Here is a 13,635-nt window from a genome sequence, read left to right as displayed (position 1 = left end):
GAAGATCAGTTTGCATCCGTAGAAATACTGGAACACGTGAGGCAATACTGACCCTATGACTTATCATAGAAGAAAGATTAAGGAAAGGCAAACCTACGTTTCCAGCATTTGTAGACTTAGAGAAAGCTTTTGACAATGTTGACTGGAATACTCTCTTTCAAATTCTAAAGGTGGCAGGGGTAAAATACAGGGAGCGAAAGGCTATTTACAATTTGTACAGAAACCAGATGGCAGTTATGAGAGTTGAGGGGCATGAAACGGAAGCAGTGGTTGGGAAGGGAGTAAGACAGGGTTGTAGCCTCTCCCCCATGTTGTTCAATCTGTATATTGAGCAAGCAGTAAAGGAAACAAAAGAAAAATTCGGAGTAGGTATTAAAATCCATGGAGAAGAAATAAAAACTTTGAGGTTCCCCGATGACATTGTAATTCTGTCAGAGACAGCAAAGGACTTGGAAAAGCAGTTGAACGGAATGGACAGTGTCTTGAAAGGAGGATATAAGGTGAACGTCAACAAAAGCAAAACGAGGATAATGGAATGTAGTCGAATTAAGTCGGGTGATGCTGAGTGAATTAGATTAGGAAATGAGACACTTAAAGTAGTAAAGGAGTTTTGCTATTTGGGGAGCAAAATAACTGATGATGGTCGAAGTAGAGAGGATATAAAATGTAGACTGGCAATGGCAATGAAAGCTTTTCTGAAGAAGAGAAATTTATTAACATCGAGTATAGATTTAAGTGTCAGGAAGTCATTTCCGAAAGTATTTGTATGGAGTGTAGCCATGTATGGAAGTGAAACATGGACGATAAATACTTTGGACAAGAAGAGAATAGAAGCATTCGAAATGTGGTGCTACAGAAGAATGCTGAAGATTAGATGGGTAGATCACATAACTAATGAGGAAGTATTGAATAGGATTGGGGAGAAGAGAAGTTTGTGGTACAACTTGACCAGAAGACGGGATCGTTTGGTAGGACATGTTCTGAGGCATCAAGGTATCACCGATTTAGTATTGGAGGGCAGCGTGGAGGGTAAAAATCGTAGAGGGAGACCAAGAGATGAATACACTAAGCAGATTCAGAAGGATGTAGATTGCAGTAGGTACTGGGAGATGAAGAAGGTTGCACAGGATAGAGTAGCATGGAGAGCTGAATCAAACCAGTCTCAGGACTGAAGACCACAACAACAACAACACTGAATGTCTATAGTTCCGTGTTGTTTATTAACCTGTTCTGAATGATGGAATGCGTAATGTGGAAATGAAAGCTCTATCAGAGAATTGCACCGGTGAATTCTTCTCAGGAAATCGCCAGAAGATGACAGGTAAGAAACTTTCTGAAACGTCGGTCCGAAACCAAGATATCACTCGGCTGATGGCCGGGGAAAATTACCAACTACTTGGTTTAAGTTCATACTGATAGACAGCGTCAACATACGGATATGCTAACACTTCACAAGGTGAGACAATATAAAACTGCACAGCGAAGCCAGTGCCGTCAGTCCAGTGTGAGTTAAGTAATTCTAGTATAAATTTTTAGACGTGATATAATTTTCAAGTGTTTCAACATAAGCTCATTTGGAATAACGGGGTAGGTATTTGATTAATCTGTGTTTTAGATGGCTGCCTATCACGGTATGTGTTTCGCAGCCAATATTCATTTATACTGTATTCTTGTTAATCTTACTCCAAAACTCAGACTTTTAAAGTAATCGATTGGTGCAAGATGAAATGGGAGCATGTTAACGACCTCTATATCGTTCGAGTACAGGTTACTTCAAAGCAGCTGCTGTCAGTAATGTAATTCATTGATTCAAAGGATGAAGGGACGAGTCTTATGACCCTCCTGACTTAATAATCTGCTACTGAAAGCATGGATCGTGTTCTGGCTACAGATGATAGCCAGACTGAAAGCGCTCCGGCTCAGGATATGGCAATTACAGACCCGTCCACTAAAATGTCTAAGTGTCCTGATGAACACCAGGTAGAGTAAAATGAAGAAGCAGCACCTTTAATAAAATGGTGCTCTATCGTCCTGAATCAGTGCCAAAATATACTTGGTTTCAAACCACTGTCTAAACGAGAGAATGTAAACGTCCGGGTATGCAATATGCAAGTCTATTAACAGGCTCCGCAAGGGAAAAATTGCTGGGTCATAAGGAAGAACGGAAGATGGGTCAAGTACGTTTACGGAAACAAAGAAAAACACTCAAAGAAAGTGCAGGGCGGTGGCTTGCATACAGTGGGATTTATTTGACAATCCACAAGTAGACTGCAAATGCCACACACGGTGGTATGAGGTCTGCTCTCGAGCTTCGAAGGCGGAAAATTCTTACGTGACTTTTGAGAATGAAATGCACTAATCTTGAACTATACTGATCTTATACACAACAATCCTTTCATTATATACCATTTAATAAGAAATATATATAGCATTTATCATTAAATAATGTACTGTCTCTTACTTTCTAACAATAAAAATTGTCAACTTTTATCAGTGTCGTCATTTTGACCCTTGACTAGAATCATCTTTACCCCGCACTGGGCCAGATTACACTTTCGTATTAATTTGTAGAACTGATAAAATAATTGTTATTGTTTCTATTTAGTTTTCAGTTTATTACATAAATCACAAATATCTAAAACTGAATTAATTAATAATGTGTAATTTAACATGATTAGCTTGCCCTTGTTTCTCTAGGTCTTGATATATATTTCACAGAATATTAATAATGGAACAGTTTACGTAGCAATGGTGGATGGGCAGGAATAAAATTACCAGTTTTTCTTGATATCGCTCTTCTTTCAGTAAGGTTCCGTTTTCTTATGGAGATAAATCTGTTCAAACTGGAACTCATTTGTAAACATCAAATGTGCTGCATCTAGTTATGCAGTTCTGACTGGGACACTTATATTCAATAGATGAACAGATGTAGTAATAACTTTTGCATGAAATCTCCACTGGCCGTGTCCAAAACTAAGTCGTTCATACAAAAAATGAGTGATGCTCCGTGCACCACACTGTAGTGTTGGCCTAGAGCTGTGACTAGGGCTAGTGCTTCTTTGGCATTTTTTCGTCTTAGAGCAAATCCCGGAGGATGGAGACCAAGCTGTCGAACGCCTCCTGGCAAGTGGGGACGATCTGGTCCTCAGGCAGCAGGTAGCCATACTGGCCCTCGTCCCTCAGCTCCCACGCAATATTGTACTCATGACCGAGCACTCCCTGCATCCAGTCGATGCTAGACTCCGATGCTGGAGCTAAAACATGTCAAAACAGAAACTGTTTCAGTTCTCACAGAGGCTATGTTACCCTACATCTTATTAACAAACATTCTCAAAGTCATTATTTAGACGAAAGTTGTGAACGGAGGACCCAAAAGTAAATAACATGAGAAACACGTTGGTGATGTACATACGAGATTAGGGAAAATGTTTAGGCATTACTGAAACAGACAGTGATCTTTAAGTAAACAAAATGTACTAACATTTCTAAGGCAGCGCTTGTTTAAGTCAATACGTTACGTCCCATATGTTTCTGGTTAGCCCATTCTGTCCCTCAAACGTATTTCTTGAATGTCTACGAAATACTTATCTACAGCTAAAATAGTCCCCTCGTTATACTTTAAATACACTGTCCAGTCACATTAACGTGAGCACCTGTCAAAAGCCTAAATAAGCAACTTTTGTGGCGTGAGACGTGCAGGAAGATGGCCATTGAGGTTCTAGAAGGTACCGACAGGGATGCTGAAGCATGACGACTCTAGTGCCGAGGCCAGCTCGGCTAGATTTGTCGGCTGAGGATCCATAGCACGGTCCGAGCGAGGTGGTCTCATAAACTGTCGATTGGACGTTAATCCGATGAGTTTGAAGGCAAGCGGAGTACAGCAAAGTTATCCTGGTGCTATTCGAATGAAGCACGCACATTGCGAGCTGTGTGACACGTCGCATGGTCCTGCTGGTAGATGCCTTTGTGCCTAGGGAAAACAAACTCGACTTGATTTCCAATGATAGAAACCTTGTTCGTTCGATCCGCAGTGCCTTACAGAATGCCAATATCACCCAGGGAATGAAACAAAACATTCTTCAGACCATAACGCTCCCTCCTGTGTGCAGCGAGTTTCCTTTGAGACGTTTCGCGCCGTACACGGTAGCGCCTATCTGGCCCACAGAGCGTAAAACGTGATTCACCTGCAAAGTACACCTGTCGCCACTCAGTGGTCGTCGGGTTGCGGTATTGGCGTGAAAATTCCTGCTTTTGTCGTATATATACAGCAGTCAACCTGAGTGCATGAAACATCCCCTCTTCCGGAGACCCATATGTAGCAATGTTCCCTGAACGGTCTTTGAAGAGACACTGTTGGCAGCCCCTTGGTTCATCTGCGCGCCCTGTTGTTCAAAAGGTGCGCGGCTCTTCACCTGAACAGTTCACGGACTTAGCCGCTTCGGCAGTGCTTCCACCTTTGGCCCCTAAGCTAATGATCTTGTGCTTTTGGACGTCAGTTAAATCGCTACGTTTCCACATTACGACAACGACCGCACTGTTTTTTCGCGTCCCCCCGACGCTATTTAAATGGAGTCTTCTGGTGGCGCTAAAACTTCCTGTCTGAGAGTGGTTACTGCACGTTCTCGTCGAATGTACGTGGAGGTCATATTAATGTGATTGGGGGCCGTATGGTTTCCAATTAGATATCTGGGAACGGGTAGGAGTTACAAAAACGATGTCCACCGGCCGCCTTGTCATCGTCTGCTTCGCTGTCTCATGCAGATCTGGTATGTGGTCAGCACCCGCTGTGCCTGGCATTTCTGAGATTTTCCAGATCGTGGAGAGGCGACTATTCAGTCAAGTAGCTCCTCTGTCTCCATTACGAGGCCGAGTGCACTACGTACCATTCTTCCCACCATACGTACGAGGATGACAGAGAATGCTAAATGGATTAATCTGAGGTAAGAGACCCCTGTCCGGAAATGACCTAGTGGAAAGTCATAAGCGAGAAGTTTTCTAATACATCCGCCAATGGAATACATACACCTGCAAACTGTTGCTAAGACTGTAAGCAGACAACTTTCAGAGGTGATAGTATGGACAAAAACAAGAAAAAATCCAGTAAATAAGGGTTATATAATGCATACCTCAAGACTAAGAGCATCCATTTATCTTCACTATTCCGTTAATATGTTTCTTCTACTGAGCAAATGTCCACAACTCTTAAGCTAGGCATTTTACAGCCCACGTTTGCAAGACAATCTTATTCTTTTGGTTCATACTTCTTCCTCTGAAAGACGCTTACCCTATAGCATTAGCAACAAAAGTACCGATAGATGTATTCCACTCCCATAGGTATCACTACGATTTTCGCTTGTAACTTTCGACGTGGTTGTTCCTGGACACGCGCCACTTACCTCAAATTGATAAATTTACCTTCTCCTTCACGCCTAAAAGTTTGTAAGATCATTACGGAATCATCCCATACATTAGTCTAAGGAGAGGCAAAAGAAAAAAAAGAAGAAACAGTTATTGGTACGTGAGTGTGTAAAACTTTGAATTGTGCTTCGAGAAAACGTTAATTTGGTGCGGTAAGAGATGATTAATAACCAGTCTGTTATAATAGAGATATTTATAGTGTAGTACATAACACCCTTGATACGAAAAGCTGAACTAAATTAATATTCTGTGCTCTAATGGTATTACGTTAAATGAATTTTTTTGGTTCTGGACCTGATATAACAAATTTTACAAATCTCTTCTATTGATTCTTTTTCATGGGCTATATTCAGAAGACGCAGTAGATGGAGCTCTCCACTCTATATATCCTACGGAATCCTCTTCAGCTCTGCATAACTACTGAAACGGACATCAATTTGAACTAGCTTAATTTAATCACGTCTTGGTCACCATATAAAATTTTTACCCCCGTCCTATACACCCCTCCATAATTAACTTCATTGTTACTGCATGCCGCAGAGTGTGTTCTATCAATCGATCGCTTCTCTTGCAAAATTGTGCCTTAATGCACTATCATTCCGAGTTCGATACTCTACCTTTTTATTATTTACTCAGTCTACTCATTTACTCAGTCTACTCATTTGTACCAGCATGTTACAAAAGCTTATGTTCTGTTCTTGTCAATGACGCCAATCGTCCACGTTTTATTTCGCTAGGCTACATCCCTGACATTTGCTTTCAGGAAATATTTCTTAACAATTAAATTTATATTCAGTATTAATAAATTTCTCTTTTCAGAAACGCTAGGAACAGGTTCTAGGTAGGACTTTTTACCAAAATATTTTGCATGTACTGAAAATTTTCCTGTGCAAATCAGGATCCTGGTTATTATTTATGTTGTATTAGATTTTTCTTTATTTAATTGTTCAACAGAAATAATTTTAATGTGTTATGTCTTGGTGTGCATTGTAGAACTGATGTTTTTATATTATAGTTTGCTGTGTATTATAAGTGGTTTATGAAATATTAATTAAAATTCGTTAAAGCAAATTCAATTTCTTGTACCTTTTGTATCAATGTTTCTAAAAATTTTGAATTTTACGTACTCACTTCGATTTGTTTCTTAACAAAAATATTAGTTTTTTTAACGTAATTTGTTTTTATTTAACTTCTTAGATACTGGCATAAATTTTAACTTATTTATTCTTTAAGGGTCAAGTTTAAAGTTATTAATTTATAATTTATTTATTTTAAATTGTAAAACTTTGATTTTATAGTAATTTTATGGATTTTATTAAGATATTGGGTTTAGGTTTATAATCTTCATAATAATGGTATTGATTTTATACCCTCTCTACTTTGGTCGTACAAAAACTCGTCCGCAACTTTTGGCTCTCATTGTCTGATGTAATTTCGTCTGCATTGCCTGACTAGTTTGTACTACACATCAATACTTCCTTTGATGTTAATATTGTAAGCGATTTCCACGACACTATCCTTCCCCTTGAACTAAACTTCCAAGTCCATAACCGTTTTTGAGAGGTTTACAGTGTCAGAAGCAATCTTTCTTCCCCTTAAGCTTTACCACTCTTCCGAAATATTTCCTTGCCCTCTTTTACACCTTGCTATAAATTCATATAGAATGACATAGGAGTACACTACAGCCCTCATTCCCTTCTCAACTGCTGCATCACTTTCATATCATTCGACTCTTGTAACTACAGTCTGGTTTCAGTAAACGTTGTAGATATCCTTTCGCTCCCTTTACTTTATTGAAGATACCTTCAAAAATTCAACGGTGTTCTTCAGACAACGTTGTCAAATACTTTCGTAAGCCTACGAATGTTATAAATGTGGATTTGCATTTTTCATTCCGTCGTCTTACACTGTCTGATCTAAAGCATCCTGAGTATCATTGGATATTAATAATGGGTTTGTCGATCTTCCACCTTTGCGATCACTTGAACTCTGCTGGGGAAACTTTGACTAAGGTATCTGAATGTCTATGAAAGAACAGAAACGCATTCCTCCTCACGGGCGGAAACGAGAGAAGGTAGTAATGTTGTACGCCGTGATCTGGAGCGAAATGAACATTCTAACTCATACCAAAAATGTTCCATTAGGCATTATTGAGATGTTAATACAGAACTCTATATTTTACAACCACCCTCTGCAGTGTTAGACGGCCTCCGCCTATTAGAAGATGACATCTAGCCGGGCGTGATTTGGTTGTGATTGTTTCTTCGTGTTTCCAAGTCACAGTCACATTACCAGCAACCAGCTTGGGCAAATTTAGGATTCAAATGTCTTTTATGCATTTCTTACAGAGTTGACATCCAATGAGTAGTCCATATTCGAAGTCATTGAGCACTCTTGAGTGACCTATTCTACTGCTATTTCCTCTCTACTGGAAACACAATACCCACCGCCCACTTTTATAATGGTATACCCCCTTCTTGTGATAGCCAGTAGTCATTTTGGTACTGCGTAAGTGTGTCCCAATGTTTCTGAACAGATATTTTATGTCGTAGAACGAGTATTACCTCATGTGATCATATGTATATTCTGAACCCAAACTGATATTCACTGGGATCAGCTTCTAACAGTTTTTTCCCTAGTGCTGTACATAATATGTGTCACTATTTTGCAGTCGTGACTTATTAAACTATTTATTCAATATTATTAACACTTATACACATCTGACTTCTTTGGAATATTAGCTTCTTCTTGAAGTCTGTGGAAGGAAGGGAGGAAGAGTGGGTTTATCGTCCCGCCGACATCCAGGTCATTAGAGACGGAGCACAAGCTTAGATGGTGTCAAGGATGCGGAAGGAAATCGGCCGCACCCTTTCAAAGGAACCATCCCGGCATTTGCCTGGAGCAATTTAGGGAAATCACAAAAAACTTAAATCTGGATAGACGGATGCGGATTTGAACCGTCGTCATCCTGAATGCGAGTTCATTGTGTTACCTACTGCGCCACATCACTCGGTGACGTATCTGGATATCTCTGTGTCATGTAACCTTAATAGAAGGCGAGATACTGCGTCATGGTATAATCTCCCAAGGAACTTAATAATTCTGAGCGAATGATGTGTTGTTTGACCAAGGTCTTATTCTTCTAGCAGATCATGTCTCCGTTTTCACATTCGTTTACTTCACCATACCTTTCAATAACATGGTCTTCGATTCGTTTCCTTGGTATATTATTCAATTTATACTCTGAGAAATCTGTAAAAGAATTCAAGGAGAAATTTAGAAAGGAAACTACAGTTCAGGGAGAAGAAATGAGAACATAGATGTTTGCTGACGACGTTATTATGTCAGGCACCGAAATGAAATTGGCAGATCATTTGATTAAGGATAATTTGAATTAAATCAGATGATAACGAGGGAATTAGATTACGAATTGAGTCACTGAAAGGAGGTACGTAATGTTGTTCTGTCAGAGAAACAACTAATAATGACTCGTGCAAAGAGAATGTAAAATCTGTTTCATTCCATGGTGTCGAATTGATTCAGCGAGCTTAATATAATTTGACTGTAAAAACAGTCATAGTTTGCAGATTTGTAATAAAATATAATACATAGACTGGTAGTATCAACATAGCTAATTTGGTAGTTGTGAGAAATGATGCTGGAGCGGGTGATCAAGCCTTGAATACAGCAAGCAGCTTCAAGCTAATGTAGGATGTAGGTTTCAATAATTGGGCAGACACGAGGAGACTTGCACTGTAGAGACTAGGATGAAGAGTCGCATCAAATTAATCAAACTAGTCTTTGGACAAAAGACGGCAACATAATCCCGTTGCCGTCTACAAACGTGGTATGGAAGTGAGCAAATTTCTGAAATATCCATATTCGGTTCTCTCTGACGTACAGCTATCCCTGTATAAAAAAAGGGATCGGTTAGCGTCTTCGGTCCTGTGTATGGAATACATGTTGAACAGCTGCACTGATCAAAAGGTTATTGTATAGAGGGTAATGCATAGATAAATACGTAAGAATACTGTGTGGGGCGACGGGTAAAGGTATTTGGTTTCTTACTTAGTCTTATAAGTTGAAATATTGGTAGCCTGTGTGATTTTAGGATATCATAGTATTTTACAAAGGCCTGGAAACCATTTGTGCAAACAGACTGAAAACGATGGAGGAAGTACTGTTCACAGTCTTCGGTCCTCAGGTTCACCATACTCCACGCCGAAACTCAAAGAAAATGTTCTAGCTCTCTAAGAATAAGGCAGAGAAATCAGCAAACAAGACGATCAGTAAAAGCCTGCTGTCGTTTAGCAGAGCAGTATAATCTGAAAAAAATTTGTACGCACAAGAATTTGTTTGGAAAATTATTAAAGCTTGTTCTTGACACAATTCAGAGACGATTTCTACTGTTGTTCAGAATTACGTAAAGTTAACTGCTCTCCTTAAAAGTGGGGGACTAATCTCAGACACTTGTCCCGCGGTTTTGTATAGTATAGAGCGGCACACGAAACAGAACTTCCAAAATGAAACACGGGTTTCCCAGTAAATCATTAATTAAAATAGGTTCACTTTTACACATTTTCACGAGACATCCGCCATATTTTATTCGATCGAAAAATCGATAGCGTCAGTCGTCATTATCACGTCCCGAGGCTTCAGCGCACTGTCACGAAGCCAATCACAGCACATTCTGCAGCTGAGCGTAACGCATCCAGTATGACTGACGGCGATCGAATAACCTCCTCAGTGCATACACAGAGGGCATTATATACTCGCATTGCGATCTGCTAGGGAATCACTCGCTCTTAAACTGCTTCCAGCATCTGCTTCAGTGCTAACCCAGAACCCTTTTTTTTATTACAGAATTATTTATAACGTTGTTAGTGGAAGACCTATACCGATACCAATTTTTCTCTAAGTAAGTCTGAACTCTCTTTATATTGTATAAAATTCTCAGTCTGATAATGTTTAATCTTTAACCTCCAGAATATTTCAAACGGAACTACTGGTAGATAGTGGCCACTTTCTAATTTTCTGTATCTATATTAAGTTACAATATCATAGTCAAAGTTGATACTGTTTCATTATTACTTATATAAAATAAAGTGCTGTTCATTTTAGCTTTGTATCTTATGCACTGAGATAAGTTAATCTAACTCATTTTTTTTAGTTTTTGTCACAAAAGTTGGTCTTTGCTCAATAATCCAAGAGGTAGAGGAGGTAGCTTCATAAAACATCTACCATATATTTTTTACCATATGTTGAACCTAATTTCAATAGTAGAACTCCCTGAAGCTCCATGAAAAATTCCACAGAATATTCTGATAACCAACTGAACCTTACTCCAAAATTTCAACTTTCTAAATTCAATATTTCGTAAATCTCGATTTTTGAAACAGCTAATTATCAGATCATGCTGACACTCAAAACCTTTAGTCATTGGTTTAGTTTAACATAATATGTCTAAATTTTAAACAATATTTAAACATTTAAATTTGCATCAAATTATTACGCAATCTCTTCGTAAGCTCTTCGCACGGCATGCGCTAATCTCTGCGGTCTTCACCTTGGTCACGTGATGGAGAAAAAACAATAACTCAGTCGCCACTAGAAATATAGGTAAGTGCTTGCTACCCCACAACTGTCTTTAAAATTCAGGTGATAAGCCTTGCATGTTGCTCTCGCAGTATTAAAAGTTTGCAGCGTGAATATTGGCTACAGAGGACTACAGACAAAGTAATTTGAAGAGAAAATATGCAATGATTTAAGTTTTTAGATTAATTGAAATAGCAGTCAGGACACTGTGATACTTACACAGAAGATCCAGCACGCTACCAACGGTATAGGTTGTGCCATATCTGGCTGCTAGAGCTTCGCTGGCTCTCTGAGTCATTTCGAGCTGAAAAAGAAAGCGAGAAAGTTTTAATTACAGAAAAACATATCCTGCAGCCTCTGTTTGCAAAGCATTTCAGTAATCTACAGTAATACTAGTACGCAGATGTAATATCCATCTTTTTTTCTGTCCTCCATCTTTACTAAGTTGCTTTAAATTTGTGGAGGTATGCAATTAATTGAGGGCAGTTTGTTTATTGTCATACACATTTCGCTTCTTTTATTTGGGAAGCTTCTTCAGTGGCCTGTAATACATAATGTTTATATATAGAATAAACGTGTTAAATGGTTGATGCAACTTGCTGCTGTGTTACATTTCGTCTTGTTTTACTGTTGTTTTCTAGGTTAGAATAAACTTTTGTACCGCAAATCTCGTAATACGAAATTTTCGTTCGGTGTTACTTATGATTTCCCGCGCTGTTAACTCATGCTTGTGCTCCAGCAGGACGTTTACTGACATTCTTTCACCCACATTTGTCACATCGCTTGTATTACTCGCACTTTCCATTTTGTGATCAACATATGCGTGTTTTCGGTGTGTATGTTGTCAACAGTTGTTGTGCGTTCATCTGTCGTCTTCTGTTTGTGTTGTGTGTGTGGTTCGATATTTTTCATTTGTTGTGAGTGTGTGTGTGTGTGTGTGCATTTCCTGTGTGAAACCGTGTCATTCTTTCTTGAGGGAGTGTTCTTTTTCCTCTTTTTTTAATAAATGGATATTTGTGTTATAAAGGGTGTCCCAGCTATCTTGTCCACCCAAAATATCTCTGGAACAATAACAGCTATTGAACTTTCACCGGTATCAATGTAGGGCTGGGGCCCACGAATGTACATATTTGGAAACATTCTAAAACGAAAGCAAATGTCTTTTTTAAAACAAACTTGCGTTTTTTTAAATGGACCTCCTATATTTTTTCTTCAGTAATCCATAGCATGACAAAGCACATACACAATGGCGTTGATTGCATCGCAATATTCCCATTACATCCCGAGATATTGAGACGCGAAGTTGACGCTTGAAACACCCGACATGCGCTGCTAGCGCAAATCCTGAGGCTCAGGCGTGAACCCCATGCTGCCCGTAATCGCGATGTGATTGACATGTGTAATCACACCTCCATACCTATCAAGAGGTCCGAAACGAATAATACGGTCTGCTGCCATCAACTCTCATAAGCACATAATGGTTTCCCTCTTGCACGTTTAACGTATCTACGTACACAATATGAACCAGTACCGATCGGTGTACACCCGTCAGGTTGTCTTATTTATCCTGCACACCCAAAATAAGGTTTATCTAATGCGTTATATGACCCATTGTGCCTGTCGCGCAGGGCCTGGCTCTACCTGGTCAAGTGTCCAACGTAGTTCCCACTACTGCCACAACCACTTCGCCTTGTTTATGATTTACGACCCATGCAAACTCCTGTAGTCCACCACCCTCCGAGCATCGCATTTGTTGTTGCTTTGGCGTGCAGTACACCGCTTGCCAGTGTAGTCATGCATCAGAGTAATCTAGTGACGGCACGGAGGTAGTACACATTGTGAATAAACGTTGTGTTGTGGAACTTATACTGTACAGTATAATGTACACACATGAAGATATGGTAGAAATGCTGCTGACCTATGGAGAATGTACGTTTACGGGAAATACGTTATGAGATTGCTTGTTTGTTGATAGTACTGTTAGCGAATATTATGATTATTAATATGTCTATTTTCTACCCTACTCCACATACCTGTACTGTACCCTGTTGTAGTTGGACGAAATGCTGTTCAGGCAGAACGACTGTACAGAAGACGATTCCCTGACAAGCCATCGCCTTCACGCCGGATGTTTGGTCGTCTCACATCTCGTCTACGTGAAACGGGAAGCTTAAATTCAAGACCTCGACATCGTCATAGAACACGCACAGATGAACGTGCTGAAGTTGCTGTGCTCGCTACCATAGCTGTGAATCCTCAGATCAGCACACGTCAAATTGAACGTGAAGTTGGTGTGTCGAAATCAAGTGCACAGCGTATTCTTAAACGTCATAAATTTCATCTTTACCATGTTTATTTACACCAGGATCTTCTTGGAAATGACTTCCGCAATAGGGTAACATTTTGTCGGTGGGCTCAGCAAAAACTTCTGACTAATCCAAATTTTTTTGCAGATGTTCTCTTTACCGACGAGGCATCATTCTCCAACAAAGGAATTGGCAATATGAGGGATATGCAGTATTGGTCCGCAGACAATCCAAAATGGCTCCGTGAGGTAGAGCATCAACGTCCGGGGAAAGTTAATGTTTGGTGTGGGATTATTGGAGATACCATTATCGGACC

The 13,635-nt window shown here is 39.6% G+C and overlaps 1 protein-coding gene across 1 annotated transcript in view; it reads right to left on the bottom strand.

The window, feature by feature from the left end:
- Window positions 1-3,075: 3,075 nt before the first annotated feature.
- The window catches only part of LOC124788833 (zinc carboxypeptidase-like), a 121,801-nt gene continuing 111,241 nt past the window's right edge, over window positions 3,076-13,635 (bottom strand). The window contains exons 9-10 of the mRNA XM_047256115.1: window positions 11,233-11,317; window positions 3,076-3,254 (exon numbers count right to left, since the gene is read on the bottom strand). Coding sequence (XP_047112071.1) covers window positions 3,076-3,254; window positions 11,233-11,317 — 264 coding nt within the window. The remainder of the gene's footprint in view (window positions 3,255-11,232; window positions 11,318-13,635) is intronic.

This window comes from Schistocerca piceifrons, chromosome 3 (genome assembly GCF_021461385.2).
Source record: "Schistocerca piceifrons isolate TAMUIC-IGC-003096 chromosome 3, iqSchPice1.1, whole genome shotgun sequence".
Taxonomy (NCBI): Eukaryota; Metazoa; Arthropoda; class Insecta; order Orthoptera; family Acrididae; genus Schistocerca; species Schistocerca piceifrons.
The sequence above is the reverse complement of the archived record's forward strand: the minus strand, read 5'-3'. Positions and strand labels throughout refer to the sequence as shown.